This window comes from Vicugna pacos, chromosome 20, assembly GCF_048564905.1.
Source record: "Vicugna pacos chromosome 20, VicPac4, whole genome shotgun sequence".
Lineage (NCBI taxonomy): Eukaryota > Metazoa > Chordata > Mammalia > Artiodactyla > Camelidae > Vicugna > Vicugna pacos.
In genome coordinates, this window is record NC_133006.1 from 12,978,706 (window position 1) to 13,002,614 (window position 23,909).

General features: G+C 50.1%; 1 protein-coding gene across 2 annotated transcripts in view; it reads left to right on the top strand.

Moving 5' to 3' along the window:
* Positions 1–23,909, top strand: part of CLIC5 (chloride intracellular channel 5) — a 129,152-nt gene that overhangs the window by 102,150 nt on the left and 3,093 nt on the right. For both annotated transcript variants that reach the window (XM_072944880.1, XM_072944879.1), the window contains exon 5: positions 19,729–19,913. In XM_072944880.1, the coding sequence (XP_072800981.1) occupies positions 19,729–19,913 (185 nt within the window). The remainder of the gene's footprint in view (positions 1–19,728; positions 19,914–23,909) is intronic.

The following is a 23,909-nucleotide window of genomic DNA, read 5'->3' on the forward strand; positions in this document are numbered from 1 at the left end:
TTACAAACTCCACACTCTCCAGTTTTCATTGTTTCCACTTCTTCTGTCTCACCCTATTTTCCTCTGGGATGGGTTTTCCCCCTGTGACTCCCTCTCCCCCAGCTCACAAGCACATGTCAAAGCTCTGGCATTTCTGTTGTCCCTAATTGCCTGTCCTCTAGGTCACATCGTCTGTGCTGTTCCCTCCTGCCTTTTAACAAGACACCATGCTCTTCCTTCGTGGGGACTGTAGCCTGTCTGCTCCCCTCCCGTTCCCTTCATTTTCCCTTCCCCACCCATACCTCCCAGTTATGGTCAGCGGGGTCCTCAAGCTCTTGGGCTCAGTACACCAGCAGCCGGGGCCCCTTCTGGGGCATCCTTGTGCGGAGAGGACCATCCCTCCTGTGCTGGGCTTCCAGAGCTGGCACCAGGGCCCCCCCCCCCCCACAGCTGCTTGCCGGTGAGACGGTCTGCACCATGTCTCTGCTTTTTCTGAGCTCTGTACTCCCACTGCAAGCCCCATCAGCCTCAGCCCCAGGCTCCCTTTGCCAGACCATCCGCATCTTCAGCTCTGCATGTGTTTCCCCAGTGTCCTGTCTTCAGATTGTCCGTGTTGTGTTTTCAATTTTTTTCCTGAGCAGAGCCCTCCCTCCACATTAGTGTCCAATCACCGCCCCTCCCCACCCCCCGCCACTGGCTGGGTTCTTGGTTCTTCCCTGCTCTCTCAGCATCAAAGCGTGAAAAAACCCCACACTGTGACCTGGTTCTACGTGGTGCGTCAATTCTCCACTCCGTGGTGGAGACAGAAACCACCATTCAGAATTTCCTGGTTGTTCACAAATCCTCAAAAGACCCCGCAGCCACTGGAACCCTGACCCCATCCTGGAGGAGCGAGCCTGCAAGAACATTGTATGTTAGTTTGTTCCTTAGGTCACTCCCTTATTCATTCAACAAACACATTTCATGGAGTAGATCCAAGTCTAAGCTAATGTTTAAAGGGCGATTCTTGTGTGCTGGGCACCAGGCTAGGTACTGGAGTTGCCAAGACAGAAGAGACACAGTCATTCCCCTGGATGAACTAACCATCTACAGGGGACCGTGAAACCCAGGAGCACACAGTTAGTGGCCTGGGTCTGAGTCCCAGATCTGCCACTTCCAGCTGCCCAGCTTTGCCTGAGAGACTTCCCTCTGAGCCTCTGTGCCCACCTCTGTAAAATATTCTTAATAATACTTTCAACTGCCTCATCGGCCAAACAGGGCAGTTAAGAGTGTATCCAATGTTTGTAACACAGATTCACTTATTTATAAGTCCATGCTTGTGAATCCTTCAGTGCAGTGCCTGGAGTGTCGTAAATGCTCTTTAAACGCTAACTTTGATTATTATCACTAGAACAAAAATGAGACGAACACGGATGTTGGCGTCAGAAACTACTGCTTCAGCTCTTACTTTTTGACCCCTAACCAGCGCTTCCAAACCTCCCACCCATTTAGTCTATTTTCTGCTTGCTTGTTGCCCACTTTCTCGGTGCGCTTCCCTCCTCTCCAAGGTATGCAGTCCCTCCCCTTATCCACGCATGTGGAGCCTTCAGTTCCGAGGGCCCATTGTCTGATGCCACTTTATGGAAGGGACTTGAGCATCCGTGGGTTCTTTGGTACCCGAGGGAATCCGTGCGTGAGAAGGGGAGAGCTCTGCAGACAGCACCCAAGGATCACCCACATATCTGGGGTCAGAGGGAGAGGAGGGAACCAGGGAGGAAGATTAAGGACTCATCAGTGAGGAGGGGGGATCATGATGAAGAGGAAGAAAGGCTTGCCGGGAAAGGCTGACCTGTGGTATAAAACACTGCACAGGAGGTCATGGGTGAGTTTGCCTGCTGTGTTCAGCTTTCTGGAAGTGTCCTCAGGCATCCTTCTCTGACTGTTTCTCTCACCTGCATCAGCCCTGTACTCAGATCCTGCACAACAGGAGAGTCAGGCTGACCAGGGAGAGTGGTCCCTCCTCCCTGGGGATGCGGGGGTGCAGAGGGAGGCTGTGGGGAATGTGACCAAGGACTCACGTGGCCTGAGGAAGGATGTCTTTGACATGGGACAGAGCAGCCTGTGTTTTGATTTGGCTCTGGGAGTCCCGGCTCTGGGCCCCACACACTAGTTTTTCAATCTTGCAGGGAAAAGTTATGTCATTTGTCTTGAAGGTTTATAGAGTTTTGAAGAAGAAGGGTTCCAGGGAGGGGGCAGGCGTCATCCATCCCACCTTTGGCATGTCCGGTAACAAGCCTGGAGTTGGCTGCAGTCAGCTCTGTCCCCACCCCAGATCCCACATCCGCCTGGCAGGGCTCACTCTCAGCCATGCTGGTGGCCTCCGTCTCTGATGTCCTCCATCTCTGTCCACAAGGACCCCTCACCTCCTGGCACTTCTCCGTTCCCCTTCCTCTGAGATGCCACCATGGTACATAGACCCCAGGCGACCCAAGATCGGGCAGCAGCCCCCAAACTCAGCAGCGATGGATCCCCTCACTCCCAGACTTGCTCTGCTCTCTGCCACTGGGACACCAGTTTGACACCAGTTTGGCTCCTTGAGCATACCCCTTCCCTCAAGGGGTTTCTTTTACACCTTTAATTTGTCTCGTAAGACAATCTAGGCTTCTCTCCCTGAATATCCATCTTGCATTCTGCAGCGCCTACCCTCCAACTGCTGTTTGAATAGATTCTAAAAACCACTGCCAAACGCCTTGGCTTTCAAGAAATTCATTTTGGCTACTTCTTCTAATCCGGGTATAAATAGTAGATTTTACTTTATTTTCCCCAATTTCTCTTTTTCCTGCTGCCCGCGTCCTATCTGCTCTGCCGGTTCATTTCATTTTCTGCGCATATTGCCTGTTCCAGGCAACTAACAAATGGATCTGAGGTGCATTTTAAGTTCTCTCTTCTTATTCCCTATTTTTAAAGTCCACTCTTCATTCCTCCAGCCCTATCTTGTGTCCCTAGATGTAGTTAGTATCCCTGCCCGGCTGACCGTCTCCTGTTTGGCACATGTCACATTCTGCTGTACTTTTCCCTGTTTCCTTTTTGGTTGGAGAGAAAGTGGACACATGTGGACTGATGACAAGAATCAGTGTTTCTCCTGCTCTGTTCACATTTATAGCTTCCTTCCTTGTGTGTAAACCCACTTCCACAGACTCTCGTCCCCCGGCTAAGAGGTCTAAAAAGTCCCAAACCCAACCTGTTTGTATCCTAGCCATATGTCACATGCAGCCTCACAGCTCTTCCTACCCACATCGGCATATTCCTTTTTAACGCATGGAACACAGGCTGTCTGTACCACATATTTCTGTGCTGAATGGTGTTTCCCCTAAACTGGATGATTTGGTTTTTCAAGGCTTCCTTGGAATTCCCTTATCTCACCCCACCTTGCTTTCTCTGTTATTTCTGCCTCGGTATGTGTCTGCCTTGGGGACTATTTTAAAACGTGCACTCCACTTGTACCAGAAAGACTTTATAGCCACTCATGGGGACACGTGAATCACAGCAAAGCAGCGTATACCAGAAGGAGGTGAGAAAGAGAAACAAGGAGGCCATAAAACGTGCTCAGGGTGAATGAACAGGAAAGGCAGCTCCCAGAGCCCTGATGCTGACCCCGAATGGGGCTTGGACCCCAGAAGATAAAAATCAAAGCAACCTCGCAGAAGAGGGACATACTCCTAGTTTGGTGCTTGAGCCATCATCACAGAAGAGCCATTGTCGTCATTTTTTTGTCCTTTCCCTTCTGTGACTTCCCCTCCCGCTCTCTGTAGCATCCGGGCCCACTGACTGCATGTCAGTGTGACTTGTCTGTCTTTACCCTGCCTGCCATTTGGGTCGCACCCCTGCCCTTTACACACCTGACATCCAATTTCTTCTTTTTCCTCGTCATCTCGAGAGCAGGCTGCCCACGCCCATCTCTCTTTTGTTAACCCCCTTCATAGACCAACTCTTAAAATAATTATCTACACTCTGAGTCTATACTTAGTTTCCACGCAACTCCATCAAGCATTGCCTGGACCAACCTTTGTAAATGTCACCAGTGATGCACGTTGTACAAAATCCAACAGGCATTTTATTTATTAATTAATTAAAGTATTTATGTATTAATTTGAGGTGTAATTGACAAATAAGGTTATGTCAGTTTCAGGTGCACAACATAATCGTTCAATATTTGTACACATTGCAAAATGATCACCACCGTCATTAGCATCCATCACTGTACACAGTTACAAATTTTTTTTTCTTGTCATGAGGACTTTTAAGATTTACTCTTTTGGTGGCTTTCAAATATGCAATACAGTATTATTCACTATAGTAGTCCTGTGCTCCATGACATCCCCAGGACTTAATTTATTTTATAACCGAAAGATTGTAGCTTTTCACCCCCTTCACCCGTTTTGCTCACCCTCCCCACCCGCTCCGCCTGAGGCCACTGCCCATCTGTCCTCTGTGTCTAAGAGCTCTGGTTTGTGTTTGTTGGTTTTGTTTTTAGATTCCACAGACAGGTGAGATCATATCTGTCTTTCTCTGTCTGACTTATGTGACTTAGCATAATACCCTCCAGGCCCATCCATCCGTGTTGTTGCAAATGACAAGATGTCCTTCTTCCTACGGCTGAATAATATTCCATTGTGTGTATGTATACACACACACACACACATATATATATATATGATCATCCATCGATGGGCTGGACCTAGGCTGTGTCCATGTCTTGGCTATTGTACATCCTGCTGCAGTGAACACTGGGGGCGGGGCACAGATGTCTTTTCGAGTTAGTGCTTTTGTTTCCTTGGGATAAGTTTGCAGGAGTGGGGCTGCTGGATCAGGACTGTCTGTTTTTATCAAGACTGATAGGCCCCTGTGCTGTGTTTGCAAAGATGTACCCCTTTCCACTGTGGAAGGGCCTGTGACATCCTAACATCCTCCTGCTAAAATATCTGCCCTAATAAGATACTTCCAACTTCCTAAATAAAGTCCTAGAACCCCTTTGTGGGACCCAGTGCTTGTGTCTGGAGTCCCACGATGCGGTTGAGTCGTCTCCCCAGCTTCTGGCCTTCGTTCTTTGTAAGTGTAGCGGCCATACTTTCCAAACTGAAAAATCAGACGTCTAACAACTTGCCTTCATTGAAAACAATCGAACTATAAGAAATCGGTGCTGTCCCCAGTCCACATCCACACCTGGCTGCCACTGTGGGGGGAAGGCGAGTGCATCACGGTTCCGGCCACCTCCTGGCCTCAGGTCCTTGGCCGGAACAAATGAGTCCTCATTAGCCATGACCTTCTCTGGGCAGTCATGGTTCTGTTTCCAAACAGGAGCCAAGGTTTCCTCCTTCCTGAGACAGGTGTCAGCAGCTTCACTTCTCGGGACCTGGAAGCGGGCCGCGGGCTCCCTGGGTTGCCCCTGAGAAAGTGGATTGTCACAGGCACATACCCCGGAGAAGACTCTCAGGGCATGTAGAACCCTCGGTGAGCTCATCCCTGCACTGGGCTGCTATTGCTGCAGGATGGAAATGTGACTGAAGGACCACATCGTGGTTGTCATCACAATGCCAGTTACCCTGGTCCAGCCTCTCGTTCCCCCTCATCATCTCCCGGAACCCTCGGGAAAGTCATCTTGAGCGAAGCCACTGCCACATTCCTTCCTCCTTCCTTCTCCTTCCTGCATTCAGGCCCAAATCTTCAAACCCCTCCTGTCTTCTCTTCTAAGAGGTGCCCCCAGCAGGGGCCATGCTCCTGGCTGATGCTGGAGAAAGACTCTGTGTGTAGCACCAGTGGTCCTTCTTTCCCTGCTGTGCTCCCAGGGGCTCGTGCTCCCGCGAGCTCACCCCTGCCCATCCACCTCGCACCCTGCCTGCCTCAATCAGACCAGCACACAGACTCCTCCTCCTCCTGGCTCTGCTCCCCTCCATCCCTGGCGTCAAGGTGCCTTCTCCCCAGCACACGCCCCTCACTCCTTTTTAACAAGATCTGTCAGACCCCCTTGAGTTACTTATATTAAACAAGACCATCTTATCTTATATTAATGTAAGATCTCCTTCTTCATGTTCTCTTCTCTAAGATGGAGATTATAATCGTGCCATTTCTTGCATGGTCATGTTAATCAAATGATGAATGCATTAAAGTGCTTGGGGCAGTTCCCAGCGCACAGTAGGCACCAATGTGTGATGACTGTTACTGCTGCCGTGTTACTGTCGTTACTGTCACGGATCCTCCTCCAAATTCTCTGGTGCCCACCCTTTGGACTGGGCAGCCCGGCTCTCCCTACAATGCAGAAGTGTGTGCTGCCCTCTTCTGGCAGGTGGATGAATCGGTGCTAGGGACAGTGCCGATTTTAAGGGTAAGGAGGCCTGCGGACTTGCAAGCGTCGTCCGCCGGGAGGAACTCAGTTGTGCCTAAGCTTTAGCTGGGGGTTCCAGAAGATCTCCTTTGGGGAAGGGGCAGAGGTCGAAGCCACGTTCCTTTACCTGTCCTCTGCGCGCAGGACGGGGCGTGTGCATCTGGCCGGATGGACCCTCCAAGGGTTGCCGGCTGCCTGGTGATAAGCTGTGCTCCATCAGCTGCTTCTCTCTCCCTTCCTCCTCCCCCTTCCGCCACCCCCAGGCTTTGCTGCCTTTATGAACTTCCTTGACCTAAAATAAGAAAGTGTTTGAAAGCAGTCAGAGCGGCCTGGGAGGGCTGTTAGCCCAGAGCTAACAAGCTCCTTACTATCGAAGCCCCCTCGCTTTCTCCCAGAGCCTCGTGAGAGCCCGCTGCCCAGGGGTGGGGGCAGGGGGCGCGGGCAGGTGGCGGGAGGTGAAGCGGAGCGTTTTTTCCAGATTCCGCAGGATGTGGGGAGCCACATTTAGGAGGGAGTGTGTGCCTTTATTATTTCAAGCCTTTTACATCGCAGGCCTGCCTGCCTGCCTGCCTTCCTCCCTTCCTCTCTTCCTCCCCCCAACTCCCAGCCCCATGTCACGGTGGGCCAAGAGGCAAGGCCTTTCCGAGGAGGGGCTGGGCCCCCCCCCCGCCCCCCCGCATTCAGCCTGGGGCTCAGAGGCGAAAGCTAAGGCTGTATGTAAAAAGTGGTCGGGAAGTGAGTTGTAATCACCCTGCTCCCAGACAGAGGTCACTGAGGTGGGGCCCCAGGTCTCTTCTGTAGGAAACCCTGGCCTGTTCTTTTGGAAGGAGGTAGCTGGGTTCCACTCGGGACAGCGGGTTCCTTGGAAGGAGGCCTGAGCCCAGGCCATTATCATGAGGGAGGCTCCGGGGTGGTCCCGGGACCACCCTCGCGCTGAGGATAACGAGGTAACTGTCTTCCCACTTCCTCATAAAGCAGCCACCACCGCTGTCTCGTTTTCAAAACGCCTCTGGTCATAAAGGAAGCCTTCAGGCTGCCTTTCTTGGCCACCCCTGTGCGCACATCACCAGCTCAGGGTGTTTGTTTGTTTGTTGGGTTAACATTTTTTTTGCTTTGATTCACATTCTTACCCAGAAAAACAACCTAGGCTCGGTGGGACCCACCTCCAAGGTGGGGCAAGCCCTGCAGAGATGCTGTCCCAGGCAGGAGGGAGGGGAAGGGGTGAACAGTTCCTTCTGGAACCTACGAGGTTGCCTAGGGGAGCCCTCCAGAGGTCTTTGATTTGGTTCATTATTGAGGCAGAGGCTGGCAGTGTATAATTTAACAGATTTTGCTCCTGAAATGAATCCTTGGGCAGTCGTAAGGAAAGCAGTTGGTGGCGTGGTGGCTGCTGAAGGGGGCAGGCCCAGGGAGGGCGGTGGGGGAGGCAGGGGGAAGGGGAGGGAGGGTCCTGCGTGGGTGGGCACATTCATTAGTGGAGGGAGCCCTGTGAGCTGTGTGGGCTCCCGGCAGTGGAGCCGAGACCACCAACACCATTCCATGTGGCAGAATTTCCCGCCGTCTGACCAGAACGGGGCTCGCCTGGCCTGGCCTGGCCTGGCCTCAGATCAAGGCCTGGGGAATAAAGGAACATTAAATGACTAATTTGAACACGAGTTAAATGCGCTTTCACCTCTGGCTACCATTACTTTATCCCGTGCCTCTGATGTCTCCTGTGCAGTCTGTATGTGGGCGCCCAGCATCTCTCTCTCTCTCTCTCCCTCCACATACACACATACACAGCATGTGTGTGTTCCGGTATTTCTGTGCACCAGCAGAGGCCATTACACATCTCCTTAAATAAACAGGGTCATAGGTCAATTAATCTGGGGAAAAAAATGCCTTTGCATGTGAAGCTGCGTTAGAGACAGAACATGATCGGGTCTCTCGGCTTTACGGTCAAGCCTGATGGCGTGTAGACACAGAAGTGTGAGAGTGTGCGCATGCATCTGGGTGTCTCACGGCCGTGTTTCGTCGTGTGCCTGCCAGTCAGGAGTGTTGCAGTTGGTTTATACATGACTGCACTCCTAGCTCCTCCACTGTCATCAGAACATAGCTTTGAGGGAAAATTCCGCCTCTTATCTGTTGGCTCTCGGTGGAGAATGGCTCTGGGAAAATTAGCTTTCAGAAGGGGGTCTTCATTTGTGGTAGAGCCAGGGCTGAAAGTGACAAGATATGAACCCCAGGTGGAGTGTGGAACCTTCTAGCAGGAACTTCAGATGCCCCGGTTAGGAACTCTCCTTGTCAACTGTGTGGCCGTCTTGTCCAGGCAGGATGGGCAACATCTCTCCATCTCACAGAGGAAAAGCTGAAGCTTGGATAAAGACTTACCGGGGAGCCCATGATGGGTGCGGGACGAACCAGGCATTTCTCACCTTTTAAACTCTCCTGTTGCAAACCAGTAACACTAAACGTAAGAATTGAAACCAGGGGTTAAATCCAGTCTGGTATTTATCAGCAGCTTTAGAGAGGACACTTTATTGAAAAATAAAATCGCTACACAGAACCTTGACTTTAAAACCTCTAGCCTTCTTTAAAACCCTGCTCTCGAGGCGTCTTTCCAGAAGGCACCCCAGCCCACCTCAAGCCTATTCATGAGTTTAGCCTGAGAAGCCTCATCAGCTAAAGAGGGTCCTATGTTTAGGACTTAAGTGTCAGGGAACACTTAATTTTGTTTGCCTTGTTATCTAGACCATTTTCCAACTTGAATGGATGTTTGAATCCCCTGGGGGTCTTGTGACAACACCAGGTCGGCGGTGGCATTCCCTCCTTGTTTGGCTCTGATGACCCTGCAGGAGGGCACGCCAGGCCAAACAGATAGAATCCCTGCATCTGTCCCCAAGGAACTACATCTCATCCCACAAAGAAAAGCACCATCGGAGGTCCTCTGAGGAGAGGAAACCAGTTACAGGAACACAGGGAGACACACAGGTCACATTTTAGGGTCTCTTGCCTTTCCTCAGGCCCCACTGAAAAGCTCATTCTTCCAGCAAACACGTGTTCAAGACCAGGCACTGCCCAACATGCTAGAATAATGTCATAATGAAATATTGGCAATATCTGTGTGTATTGGCAAAGGTTGTGTTTGGCTGCATATAACAGAAACCTAATCACGGAGGCTAAAGCAAATATTTATTACATTTTCCTTAGCAAAAACCTATATGGCATTTTACTATGTGCCATGCCCTGCTCTAAGCGCTCTTTGTAAATGTTTACTTCTGAGCAGGAGTTTGCTTTTCTCACATCACAAGAAGTCTGGAGAGTAGAGAGTTTCAAGCTGTTATAGCTGCTTAAAGAATCACGGATCCATATCCTTGGAGCACCTGATTCTTAGTATGTGACTCTCATCCTCATGTCACAGAATAGTTTCTCCACTTCCAGACATTACATCTGAGTTCCAGGCAGTACCAGTTGTGTCTTGTCTTTTCTTCCCAGAAGCATAGCCATCAATTTACACTTACATATTGTTGGCAAGAACTTGATCATTTGGCCTCCTCCAGTCTGGGAGTCTGGGAAAATAGGTATTTGTGACCCAGCATGTTTTGCTACTCTGAAAAAAAAATCTGGATTCTCTTGGTAGCAAAGAAGGTAAGAGTGAATTCTTGCATATAATTCACTTTCAACTTAAGATGATTTTTTTTTTTTAACCGCAGTGAAAATATCTGACCTGGCCATGCCAAAAAAAGAAATACTATCTCAGATTCTCCCTTGGGGTTGACCAGGTCTGAATCATTGCCCCACCTAAATTTTAGGAAACAGAAGTATAAAATTGCACACTTAATCTGTGACACTCTTTCTCCAAACTTTAGAAGACACAAGACTCATGTAGTAAAAGCTGTGTAGTAAAAACAAAAACACCCAGTGGATACAGTTTCTCCCCGCAGACTGTAATCCATGTGGAAGCAAGAGCAGGCGCCCAGAGATCTGCTCTGAGCAAGAGAGGGGGCAGGTCCAATTGTGGCATATCTGGGAAATTCTGCAAAAGTATTGGTCACCCCCAACCCCTGCTCTACTTAACCTCTAAGTTTGCCTCATTGCATGACTATTAGCAAGAAGGCTCTCTCTGGTGGGACTGCGGTTACTGAGGCAGAGTCAGAGTGAAAGGACCAGCTGAATACGCCAAAAAAAAAAAAAAAAAGACTGTAATTCATCTGAGGTGACTTCCTCGGGGCAGAGGACGAGTTCAGCAGAGTATTTGTTAAGCAGTCTTTTTCCTTGCAACGCTAAGAATTTATTAGCTGTTTTGTAGCTTTGATCCTTATGCATCAGCGTCATCACACACTGCACCATTCTGAGCCCGCTGCGGGTTTTACCCATGGCAGTACTATCAGGTGTGCTGGGCTAGGAGCCCTTGTTTTACAGACGAGGAAACTGAGACACAAGAGGTTAAGCTAGTAGGTTGCAGAGCCAGGATCCCAACCTATGCAGCTGGCCCTGCGGTCTGTGCAATTGACATGTGCACGTTACACATTTAATACAGTCCATTATTTAACATGCATTTGGTGCTGAGTCTTTGAACAACAGTAAAAGAAGGTCATTTGGGAAACTCTGATCAAATTAGCTCATAAAACAAGAAATACTGATGGAAAAGCTCCCATGTATGTTTTGCTACGTGTACACAACAATCCTAGCTTCACCAATGGAGTCCTAGCTCAGCAGTCCACGGGGGACGAGGAGTTCCAAACCTGGCCCACAGAGGGCGCTCCAGAGATACCTGTTTCACCAGTCAAAGACTGGAAAAGAATTTATAGGACAGTCCCAAAACGACTAAAACCGGTAATCATTTAAATATAGACTTGTGATGGCAGGGTGGCCATTTTAAAATTTGTTAATGCTCTGGCATAAAAAGGTGTGGGCATTTGAGGATGAAGACAGAATGTGGTTAAGTCATCTCAGCCTGTTGGGCGGGGCTGAGCGTGGCTAAAGACAGTCTCCAGGTCTCAACACGGGCACAGACGACTGAGGAACTGAGACTCTCCCTTGACCAGCTCATTCCAAATGTCTGAACATCAGCACTCAGCCTAATCTATGGCCTGATACTTAAAAATAACCTGTTGTAACATAACCATTAAAAAAAAACCCTCCCAGTTTTCAGCCTGATTCAGTCCGCTGCATAAACTACAACCAGCATTAATAGATCCAGTCAGCATTTATGCTGGTCTTCCTATTAGCACGATGGGTTTTACAACCATTTATGAGTTTCTGGGGAGCCTAATAGAAAACACACATCCTTGTTCGCTGTGGAAGTTGCAGAAGCGTGTTCTTTGCTGAGGCCAGAAGGGGGCGCCACCTCCCCGTGGCTAGAGGCCGGGCCGGGCTCCCTAATGGGGAACACATTCTCTCCTGGCGGCTCCAGCTCCTTTTCACCCTCCCTGGTGAGTTTCTGCAGTTTCCTCTTGGCCCGACTCCACTCAGAATCAGGGTTTCTCCGTCTCTCTTTCTCCTCCTGTTGATAAATAACCATTTGGGGCCCTTACATGGGACAGACTGTGTGCACAACAGGAAATCTACCTGTGAAGAACTCAGTGATAATCTTTCTCTTCAAATTTACTGTGGCTCTTAGGAGATTTAGAAAACTATCTGAATCTGGAACCGCCTGTGTTATCCATACCTCCCTTCATACTTTCAACTTTCAAATGATGTCTTACGAAAGGCATGCTGGATGGTCCTCAATTCTTTACCAAGCTCGTGGTTTAAACACAGCCTAATAATTACCGAAGACTTGTCTTTCTTTAAAACACATATTTTTGTTGTTATTTGTTCTCGTTGGGAATAATGCTTCCTAACAAAGGGCAAATATAAAGCTGATTTGCGGAGCTGCGTCAGTAGGATGGTTATTCACAATGATTCCCTACAGGGCTTGGGGAGGAAGCCATGCAGAGAATCTGTCTCTTCCTCAAGGAGAATCCTTTGGAATCCTTCGGAAATATTTCAGAGAGTGCCCCGTTCACTGGGTGATTCTCTCCATGAAAAGGGGTCAGAGGGCACCCAACAGTGTCCAAATCCCAATCCACTGCAGTTGTAAGACTTGAATCCTGCCTTGGAAGTAGAGAATTATTTACTGGCCTCTTATTGGAAGAACCATAGGAGGTGGCCATTTAATTTGCCCTCCCATTCAAGGCCAAAATCCCTTCTAGAACCGAGAAATAATCCTCATGGCAGCACGAACTCCAGACTCTTCTCAAGGCCAGCTGACCGCACACGAGGGAACAGCAGGGGTCTGCTGGAGTTGCCATTGCATCTTGCTTTCTCATAAAGCACCTTTCCTGTTTCCCCCAGTGCCTAGAATCGGGGGCCCAGGAATTGCTTCCCACATATGAGCCCGTCACAGCCACAGCCAATCTGACGACATCCTCCTCTCTGTGAGGCCAAATCCACCATTCCTGGTATGATGCCGAAGTGGACAGGAATTCTGCAAACTGTCAGACTGAGAAAACTTCACACACCCAAGTAGCCTGGAGAGAACAAGGGTGAACCCAAAGAGATGATTCCAGACCACTTGGGCCCCCAAGTGTGTTGAGTGAATGTGGGCACGCACTTCACCCTCTGAGCTCTTGCACATTTCTCCTTGGACCTGGGAAGCTCTGGGGCGATCCGATAAGCTTCACTCTGACACTGGTTTCTGCCTCAAGTTGATCTCTTGCTCCTAGTCTTTCCCTCAGTCTCTCCTTGCTCCCATCCTTTCATAAACTTATGTTCTACGGCCATAATAATGATAATGATTGTAGTAATAACGAGCTTTCGTTAAGTCCTGCCGTGCACTGGACTCTATAGAAGATGCTTTCCCAGCAACCTGTGAACCACCATGACCAGTGGCAGGATTCAAACCCCCGTCTCCTGAATGCCAGAGCGATGGGGCTGCTCTGCTCCAGGGTCTGTTATCACAAGCCCTGGCAGGAGAGCCTGTTCTGGGGTTCCCTCACCCTGCTGACCATGGCCCAGGCTCTCTCTGTCCTGTCCCTGATGGGACCAGTGACATGCCAACGGAGCCAGGGGCCCCAACCGCAGCAGAGAAGGGCTCACCGAACCCGGAAGAAAGCCGCTCATCTTCTGCAGCCCTGCTGCCATTTCCGCCTCGGTGTGGCCCGAGGACCAGGCAGAGATGCCACTTCAGGAGACGAGGGACTATGGGGGTCAACCACCCCTTATCCGCTGCATATTCTGGAAGGTCCCTGTGACTCAGAGGGTGTGGCCTCTTGTTTCTACTTGCTTTATAATTTTACCTCGATGGGGTCATCCACGCCCAGGTAACCCAGCTGTAACTGGCCCACCTTACTCTCTAAGGACTTTTGTGACAGAGAAAAGTGATATGATTCTAATCCCAAAACCTGGAAGATGAATGTGGATCTTGACAGAAGACTTTTTAGTGGGAGGAAATGAGACTGCCCATCGCAAAGGTGAAAGTCCTAAATAGCCCCTTAGAACATCTTTGTCTCTCCTCACAACTGGACCCTACGCCAGCATCTACATCTCTGCCCGCCTGGCCTGCACCCCCTGTCCCCCAACCCCCACCTCCGCCTCATACCTCTCCTGGGCCTCTCTGCTGCTCCAGCCCCCTCCTCTCTCCTGGATCTTTGGCCCTGGGCACCCACACAATGCAATTTGACCTCTCTAGGTTTCTAAAGAAAGACTTCTTCCTCCAAAAGGTGAGGGAGAAGTGATAGTAAATTCTGACTATTCTAGATTTTTTGTTGCCATCACATTTTCATTCATGCTTAAAGCTATCGAATATCAACAAGGTGTAGCCATCTTTGTATTTTTCTCTCCAAGAATATGTGATGGCCAGAAAAATCTCTGCTGTGGTCTCCCTCAAACCACAGCTGCATTTTTTCTTTTTCTTTTTTTTTTGGGGGGGGGTCCTTTATATCGACATGGTCTCCAGTGAGATGATGAAAAATAAGAACTTCACTCAGTCCTCCAAGGTTTCTCAGTATCTAGATAGTTCTTTTGGAGGCAAAACCCAAGTGGATTTCTCTTTTCACCCAGATGGTTTGCTGTCTCTCGGGCAATGGGACAGCACTGGCCCTGAGTACAGGCAGAGTTGGTACTTGTTACTGAGAGATGATGTGAGGGGTCCTGGTAGGTCTCTCTTCAGAGATGACACCATCTGGAGCCAATCATGGTCACTGAGAGCACCCAGGATTGTAGCTAAAATCAAGCCATAAATAGCAGAGCACAGATGTGTTATCAAACTAGCTGGAAGAAAGGCTCGAGGAGTGGTTTTCTGACAGCCACACCCTGGTCGGGGGATAAGGGTAGGTGAGAGAGTTCTGCAGCACGGAAGGAAGATGGCAAGCACGGTGCGCCTGCAAGGAGCAGCGGGCCAGTCCTCGGCACCCAAAGATGGCTTTGCAGAGTAGAAGAAATGTAAGTTTTGGAATCCAACAGCCCAGATGTTAAATTCTAGTTTTGCTCCTAACTTGTATAATAAGACGACTATTTTGAAAATATTTTTCTCTGTGCTTTCCTGAGTCCATGATTCTGATCTGCCCTAGGCATCCATCTGCCCCAGGAGAGATGAGGGTTTCTATAGAAGGAATTCTGAGGAAGAAAAGGGAATCCAATGCTTAGCTTCTGACACTCAAAATAGCATTTTCAACCAGACAGTAGCCTTGCAAGCCAAGCTGTTGTCTTAAAAAGTTCTGAATTCTTTTATCTCCCAATTTTAGCACACCAAGAACCATGCCCGGAGGCCTCAGCTCACAGGAAGTCTCGCTGCTCCGTGGTTGATGGGATATTTGACATAGGAAACTGAGACAGGGGCTTTGGGGATGGAGGAGGAGAGACAGGCAGGGAGACGTCTGGGGAGCCCCCCATGACGCTCTGCTTGGGTATCCTTCCCGAGGAAAGTTTCGGGGGAAGGCAAGCGGCCTGCCTCTAACCACCACCCTAGGGTCACATCCCTGTGGTTACCCTGGAAGGAAGTAGAGGGTCAGCAGCACTGAGACGAGACACAGCACCTGCAGAAGCTTCCCCAGGCCTTCCACCGGGCATTTCCTGGGACTCCCATCTCCCTGGAGCTCCCAGGAGCCTCCTCCCCCGCCCCACCCCTTTACTCGGGGAGAAGAGCAGGGGAGAGGGACGCTGTCTGACAAACTGAGCATTTTTTATGCAAAAGAGACAGAATTGTCTAGAGGGGCTGTTTAGATTATTACATCAACTAGCTTGTAATCCAGAATGGACTAAATTAAAGTCGTCGTTTCCCCATCACCCAGGGATTCCCTAGGGATCGGGAGCTTGTCAGGAAGACCAAAGAGGTTAAAAACAAAACAGGGTCCATTTTCCGCTGTACATCCCAGGAGTCGTTTGAACAGCCTGCTCACACGTGCCCGTGTGCCTCGGATGAGACTGAGACTCAGTTTCTTTCTTTGTGACGTGGTGATGCATCACAGCTCACATCTCAACAGATTCACTGTGTATTTAAATGACAGGTGGCATAAACACCCCCGGGCCACTTCAGAACTTCAGTAAGGGCATTCCTGGCCAGTGCTGGGGAGCAGGATTCAAGCACCTTGTGGTCTGCCTGGGTCCACCACCCAGTGACCATGATCTCCGTCTCCACGGGAGAGTCGAACAGACCCCCATCCAGGCTGCAGACGATGGTCAGAGGTGGACCCCTGGTTCTTACCTGTCTGCAAGTTCAAGTGCCAAAGGAAAACCACGCATGAGAAACTGAGAGCACAGCCCCCTGGGTTCGCAGAGCTGCTCCTGTCCTTTCAAAGACCACCTGGGACATCTCCTCGGCTCCGAGTGACTTTTGAGCCCTGGGGGGTCTGTATGGCCCTTTGCCCCTCGGTGCCCCCACTGCACAAAGCGCACCAGCAAACCGAGGCTGCGCGTGCTTGCAAGGGCTTGTGGAGCCTGAGCAGGAGCCCTGGCTCCCTGGTTCCCGCTCAGCCTCCATGCCCGGGTAAGAGCGTATTATTTTCTTAGCTCAAATTGCCGTTTCCAAGTCATTATTTCTCTACGACAAGAAAACAATATTGGGTCTTATGTAATATCAACCTCAATGAATCTGGAAGTGATCAGGGAATGGGTGGCTTTCTTCCCCCCTTCTTAAAAAAGAGAAAAATAAATTTGAGATTGTTCGCATATGGCCGAGAATATTTATGAACTACTCCCCTCGTTTCCTTCTCCCATATTTTACCGGGTGCGCTTGTGTGTGGTACAGAATCAGGCTTTACGGGCAGGGCGGGGCAGAGAGGGGAAGAAAGCAGGCTGAGGACTGGGGGTCCTACAAGTGCCTGGGACCTTGGAGGTCTCGGGCCTCGGGGTCCCCTGGCCTCAGGTTGGCTTGCTGTGGTCTGAGGTTTCCCCCGTCCCGCCACTCAGAGGAAGTCTTTCGGAGGGAGGGTCTCAAATGCCAACACGGAAGGAATTACCATCTTCTTGTCGCTCTGGTTTCTTTCACAACCCCCTCCCCATCACCAGAGCAGAAAGTTCAACACGAACAGGTTCACAGCCTGGGCTGCCGTCAGCCAAAAAGAATCGTTAAATTCTACGGGTGCCAGGTTTTGAGCCTGGGTCCGAGGACTGAAGGAAAAGCACTGGCAGAGAACGAACGGGGCTGGCCTTTGTCGTTCGATAGCGCAGCTGTGTGTGTGTGAGCACACAGGCACGTGGAGACGGTCTCCCTCCGGCCCTGCGTCTCCACACGGCTAGTCACCGAGACGGATCCGAGAGGGAGCCAGGGCCAGGGCCACGGCAGGACGTTCAGTCAGTAAGAGAAGCCAAGTTGCAGGCCTTTATTTTCCTCCTCTAGGGACTGGGCTTCAGAGCTGGAGCCCAGCATCTCTCATTCTCTGCGGTGCCTTGGATTTTTGAGGAATATCCTGACCAAGAGTGCGGGGTGAGGGGCAGAGAGCAGGATGCCTGCCACATTCGGTAATGCAACAGCAGCAGCTCTCATTACATGATGTCCTAACCCGAGCCAGGCACCGCGTGACGCCCGCTCCCTGCGCTGGCTGAGCTCAAGCTCACACAGGCCTGAGGAGAGTTAAGGACCTTCAGAACTGCTGTTGAGATGAGGGAAGCAAAGCTCAGAGAGGTTGAGGAACTTGCCTGAGGTCACACTTCAGAAGTGTCAGGATCAGGGACGTTTCCATGATGTGTGGGGTGGGTAGCCAATACAATCAATCCAAATAAGGAATTTGAAAAATCAAGTTCAAGGCCTTGGAGCTGAAGCCTCAGTGGCAACGCAGTAAATTCACCCTGGGCAGGGTCGACATTTAAATACAGCGTTAGCTCTGTCCCTTGGCCCCATCCCTGCTGCCTGGTCTCCTCTCTACCATGGTTTTTGCCAATGCTGGCCTTCACATTCTGATCAAAGACGTACAGACACAAGGGATGCGACTGCCATGCGGAGGACCTGGTATGTTATTGGCGTGTCGTGGTTGGGACATAAGGCAACAATCCTTCCCATTGCCAGACATTACCTTCCACCTCAAGACATCACTGGAGAGAGCTGAGAGGTCTCCAGGACCGTCCTCCCAAGGAGCTTCAGTTGCTGTCCTCGCCTCTCTTACCAAGTCTCACGATGGTTCCCAGACTAGGTCCTTGGGCACGGACTTGGGCAGTGACTTGCTCAGGGGTCCAGGGAGCATTTGGAGTTAAAGTACCTGCAGTGACTCATGTCCCATCATCTGTCTCTTTCCTTCAGATGATATTCGGTCATCAAATTTCAACAGGCATTCTGTCTGATTTTTCCTTTCTCCATTAGAATCATCTCTGTAAGGGAGAGAGGCAGTGGGATTTGTGGAAGCAAACAAGCCCAATACAAATCGCAGTGCTCCAGTAGAGGGTGAGGTAGGGCGGGGCGCGTAAGAAGCATCGTGTGTTGTGTGGTGCCCTCCCTCTGCTGTGGCTCTTGAATAGGATGGCCATCCCATCCCAGTCTAGACAATTAATAAGGGGAGTACAAGCTTTTTTTTTTCCCCCCCAGCCCTGGTCTCTCAATTCTCCCAAACTGGAAACACAAAGCACATGGTTAAGTGCAAGTTCAAATGCCACACCAGGGAGAAGGAAGTGTTGAGAAACCACGTCCGACCTCCAGCCTGTTTCCAAGCATTCCAGTGAGCGTTTCCATTGATTTATCTTGGACAAGTGTCATTTCATTGTCTCAAACAAAGGCTTTCTATGAAAAGACAGTCACGGGTTCTGTGAGGAGGGGCTGGCAGAAGGCACGTTTGGGAAAATGGGAATAAGAGCACGGTCCTCTGGGCTCTTCCTCCAGGGGCAACTCTCCGCTTTTCTCTGCTGGAATTAACACCAGGACCGATTCCCGGCATCTCAGTGTCATGCTCTAAAGCAGAGTCTGGAAAAGACAGCCACTAGGGGAGGGGCTGATGACGCAGGTGGAGTGGCCAGCGACTCGGCCAGACATCTCCTCCTCTGTCCTTGGAGCTCAGGTGGATGGTTTCTGTGCGAGGGTTCTGTGACTAGAATGGTCTGCGAGACTCTGGTTGGAATGACTCTTGAGTCATCACGGGTTCCTACAGCTGCTCTTTTGAGTATTTTGTTCTGCATCTAAATGAACTACTTCATACACAACCATCAGGACTGGGGAGGTCTTCTGCCACGTTATCTTTACTTGGATGTTCACTCTGAGCTGTATCCATGACAGGTTTCCATGCAGCTGTAATGTGCACATTTCTGGTGCAACCCACTGCATGGTGCATTGGCCCATCCATTTTGGACAGCTCTGAGTTTTAGGACAACCTTTGTAGATTAAAGTCAAGGATGCCTCCCTGATACCCATTGGTTGTCTGGGGGGGCAACCCCAAACATGGGCACCCACTTTTCCTGTGTCATGTTTTCCTGGAAGCCTTGTCTCCTATCCTTCTCAGCTTGAGTTAGCCATAATGAATGCTTCCTCCAAATCTGGTGCAAAATCTCTCTCCCAGGTTGTCTGTTCAGTTGTTATTTACTTATTTAATATCCCTTTCTTTCTACAAGTTTATTAGACAGGTTAATTGTGCAATGCTGGCAAAATTTAGGTAAGCAAAATAAGGAAACGAAAGTTGACTATTACTATGGCATCTGCTGGAGATGAGCTCTGTGGAAACTTGGATAAATACCCTGATGGTTGTATTTCTATATTTATATAATCTTTTTGAAAAAAGGATTGGATTAGCTTGTGTTTATCGTTGGGTTAAAGTTTGCTTTTTCAGGCTATTCAATACTCTTCTGCAGCATCGTGTTCATGGCTGCGAGGGACTCTGTGGTGTGTGGGGAGCTGGTGTGATGAAGGGGCAGGATTCCGGATAAGCTACTTTCCTCTAAAGACCCCGTGGCTATATCCGTTGGCAAGAAGGTTGACTAAAGACACTTCTTTTGCTGTTTCGTGCCAGCCCTTGAGAGAGGCCTCACCAAGGCGCTGAAAAAACTGGATGACTACCTGAACACGCCTCTGCCGGAGGAGATTGATGCCGACACCCGCGGGGACGATGACAAGGGCTCCCGGCGCAAGTTCCTGGACGGAGACGAGCTGACTCTGGCCGACTGCAACCTGCTGCCCAAGCTCCACGTGGTCAAGGTAAGAGCGCTTTCCCTGCAGCGGCTGCCCAGATCCACCTCCATCAAGGGTCAGGTCACCTGTGTAGCTGAGGCAAGGATAGGAAGTACCACCTGCTGATGGAGATTCGGAGCTCTGAAGCTGCAGGAACCGGGACCCAGAGCCAGCCCCCACTGCGTGCCGCCTGTCTAGCCTCCCCAGGCTTCTGTTTGCTCCTGTCACATAGACATATGCTGCTTCACTAGGGTCGTTGGGATGTACATGCACCCTGAAAGTGCCTGCCGTATAGTAAGGGCTCGCTACCTAACAGTTGCTGTAATTGTCCTATTGCTTGTAGTTCTATGTAGTCCTATCACTCTAAAGGCTTCTTCCTTAACTCTTCCTCATAGTTTTTCTCTGGCCTCCCCCACCCCCCATCTCTGCCTAGTGTGCCCTCATTTGCATGTTTCTTTTGTGCACAGACCCACCCTCGGACTCCCTGTAGCAACTCCGTTGGGTGGGCGGGCATCCCCTTCCTCCCCGACAGCCCAAGAGCTGGAGGCTGCGAGAAGTGACGTCATTTTCTCGCTCGCGTTGCGCTTACTGATCCTGAATCCTCTCCTCTACGAGCCTTAGCATCTAAGAGTCAGAAAGAAGGGAATTCTGAGGTCCTCCCCAGCCTCCCACCCCAAAGTGGACCACTTACTGTGTGTCTGTGACGGGCTTCTGTGCGACTGGGACTGCGCATTTCTGACGACCAAGAGCCCCCTGCCTACGGAGCCAGCCCTACCTTTTCGGATGGCTCTGGTGATTAAAACATCCCCCACTGACGTGGAGCCCAGTAGGGCCTCCCTGCTCACGCTGTTCTCGGAGCAACGTGTTTCATCATTTGAAGACAGCAGTGGTGTCCCCCACATTTCTCGAAACCAACACTCCTCACACCCTTTCCTGACCCGCCCCAGCCCAGAGAAGGACGCAGTGGGGTCGCATAGCCCGACTGTTCTCTACTTTTACACATGTCACTATCTTACTGTCACAGTCTGACACAAAGCTCTGTGAGGACAGGTCTTCTCCAGGCGTGATGGTGGGCACGTGGTGGCCCTTTAATAAGTACTCCTTGATTGACTATTCGATCACCTCAGTTTCTTTCTACCCAACACAAGTGTCAGATTCCATCATTTATCAGCTGGATATCTGCCTCTCGTTTTTCGGCTGATGTCCTGAGCTAGAAAGGCAGGCATTCCTCCCATCAGAGCACATGCTGGCTTGAGTTGAAATGTCAGCTGTGCCTGCACGGAGGCTCCCAGGGACTTGGCAGGCCTGGAGGCTGGGAGGGACTCATTTCTGCCAGGGCTGATGGATGGGGTGAATGCAGTCTACGAAGAGGAAGACACTTTGCCTTCAGGGCCAAGCCAGTGGTCACTTGTAGGTCCAGCCAAGCTATATTTCTTTGGAATTATTAATTACTGCACGCCCCACCCCACCCCCTAAAACATCCTTTATTCTCTTTCCTGAACAAGTGCCACCATTAGGGACCATATGATTCTATCTCTGTCACACTGCGTCAGGGAGAGGTAGTGGAAACACCTCCGTTCCAGAAGTCAGGAGAACCAAGTTCTAGTCCTGTGTCTGCCACCAACTAGCAGCAGGAGCTGGGGCAAGCCACTTACTCTTTTTGGAAATCATTTTCCTTATGCCTAAGAGGAGAGACGTGGATCATGTTCCTTCTCGCCCCTCTCCGTCCCTTCCCTCCCTCCTCCTCTCTCACTCACGCATGGACTGACCATGAATCAAGAATCGTGTGTCCAGTGAGGCGAACAAAGGGATCTCCCAGGCCTCGGGCTTCATCCTCTGATTTCTTCAGTCCCTTCCAGCCCTAAACAGTAGGTGACGCCCCCGTCCTTGTATGAAGTCTGGTGAGTCCGTCACTCGGACAAGCCGGGACCAGAGGGCGGATGTCCCGAGAAGGGACAGGGGCTGGGCCTTGCCTCCTGTCTCCTTGGATTTCTGCTGATCCTGCTCATCGGGTCCCAGAGCCCTGGCAAGCCTCTCAAGCGCAGAAAGCATGAAGAGGAAGCCAAGTCAGGCCTCCAGTTTGACTTCTGACGCCAGGACTTACTCTGGGCTGGGGGGGCTAACTGTTTTCATATGAGAGAGCGGATTCAGAACATGAGCGTGGAGGTTCCTGCGGACGTCAGAGCTTCCCCCGTGCGCATTCTGTCTCTCTCTCACTGGCTCCCCTTCAGGTCTATCTGCATCCTTGGAGGCTGAGTTGCTCTGGCTGGACGCTCACTGAGAGCCTGGTTTGAACTTTCGTTGTCTGGCTGCCTTGTTTTCTCACACGCGCCAACGCGAGAGGAGAGAACCAGCTCGGGTCAAGCTCAGGGCCTCAGATCCAGGCCGGGAGTGGGGCACAGGGGCCTCTTGTTATGGCCTGTGGGACCCTGGCCCCCGGGGACCCTCACCTGGCACAGGGACCTGTTCAGTCCTTTGAAGCAAACAGGAAGGGAGCTCCACGTATAGACACAAATACATGTTCATAAATTGCATCTCTGCTGTTTTCCAGTTCAAATTATATCCTTTAAAAACTTGGAAATAAATTCCAGTGCTGAGAGACTTGAGGCTGTCCCAGTGGATCAATTTGTAATTTTGAAAAATATATTATCAGTGCCTTGACCTCATTGTGGGCCTTTTGCTTCCTTTTTTTTTTTCATTTTTTAAAAAATTGAAGTAGAGTCGATGTACAATGTTACATAAGTTACAGGTGTACAACATAGTGATTCACAGTTTTTAAAGGTTATACTCCACGTATAGTTACTACAAAATACTAGCTCTATTCTGTTTGTACAATAAGACATCCTTGTAGTTTATTTATTTTATACATAATAGTTTGTGCCTCTTAATCCTCTGCCCCTATCTTGCCCCTCCCCCCTTTCCTCTTCCCACTGGTGCCCACTTAGTCTGTTCTCTGTATCTGCGAGTCTGCTTCTTTTTTGTTTTATTTTATTCTTGCTGTTATAGTTTGTTATTATGTTTGTTTTATTTTTTAGTTTCCACGTATAAATGATATCGTACAGTATTTGTCTTTCTCTGCCTGACTTATTTCACTTAACGTAATACCCTCCAAGTCCATCCATGTTGTTGCAGATGGCAAAATTGCATTCTTTTTTATGGCTAAGTAGTATTCCGTGTGTGTGTGTGTGTGTGTGTGTGTGTGTGTGTGTGTGTGTGTGTGTGTATTCACCACATCATATTTACCCATTAATCTGTTGATGGACACTTAAGTTGCTTCCCTATCTTGGCAATTGTAAATAATCCTGCTATGAATATTGAAGTGCATGTATCTTTTTGAATTAATGTTTGCCTTTTTTCGGATAAATACCCAGGAGTGGAATTGCTGGATCATAGGGTAGGTCTAGTGTTAGTTTTTTGAGACACCTCCTAGTGTTTTCCACAGTGACTGCACCAGTTTACATTCTGTGGGCCTTTTCCATCCGCTCTGGCAATTTCCAGCTGCTTCCCCCCGTGAAGCCTCCACATCTGTGTGGAATTGCTCGTTAGCTGAGACAGCCTCTTCTAAAGACTTTCAGGCCCTTCATCTTGCAGTGAACGGAGGGGGCTCTGTGGAAGGACTCCGATTCCATCACCTGTGTTACCAGCCACACGTCTGCTGGACAGACATTGCTGGATGGCTTCTGTAGTGACCGCCCCAAAGCAGTTATTTTAACGGAGAGAATGTAATATAAAAAGTTCTAAGTACCTAAGAACTAGGAAGCAAAATGTACCTTGAGGTTCCTCCTGCCCTGGGGCGGGGGGCAAAGGGAGGAGGCTGGCATGACTAAAACTTGGGAACTAGGTGCCAGGCCCCGCAGAGCTGCACCGTGGACCTCCGGGGTGGGGCGCTGCTCCCCTGAGGCGGGGACAGGCTCGGCAGGGGTGGGGTCATTGATGTGGGCCAGCCTCTCCGAGCCGGCGTGAGCACACTGGTTATGTGCTTGTGAAACGGCAAACTGGATTCCGCTGCTGCTCCTGGAGCAG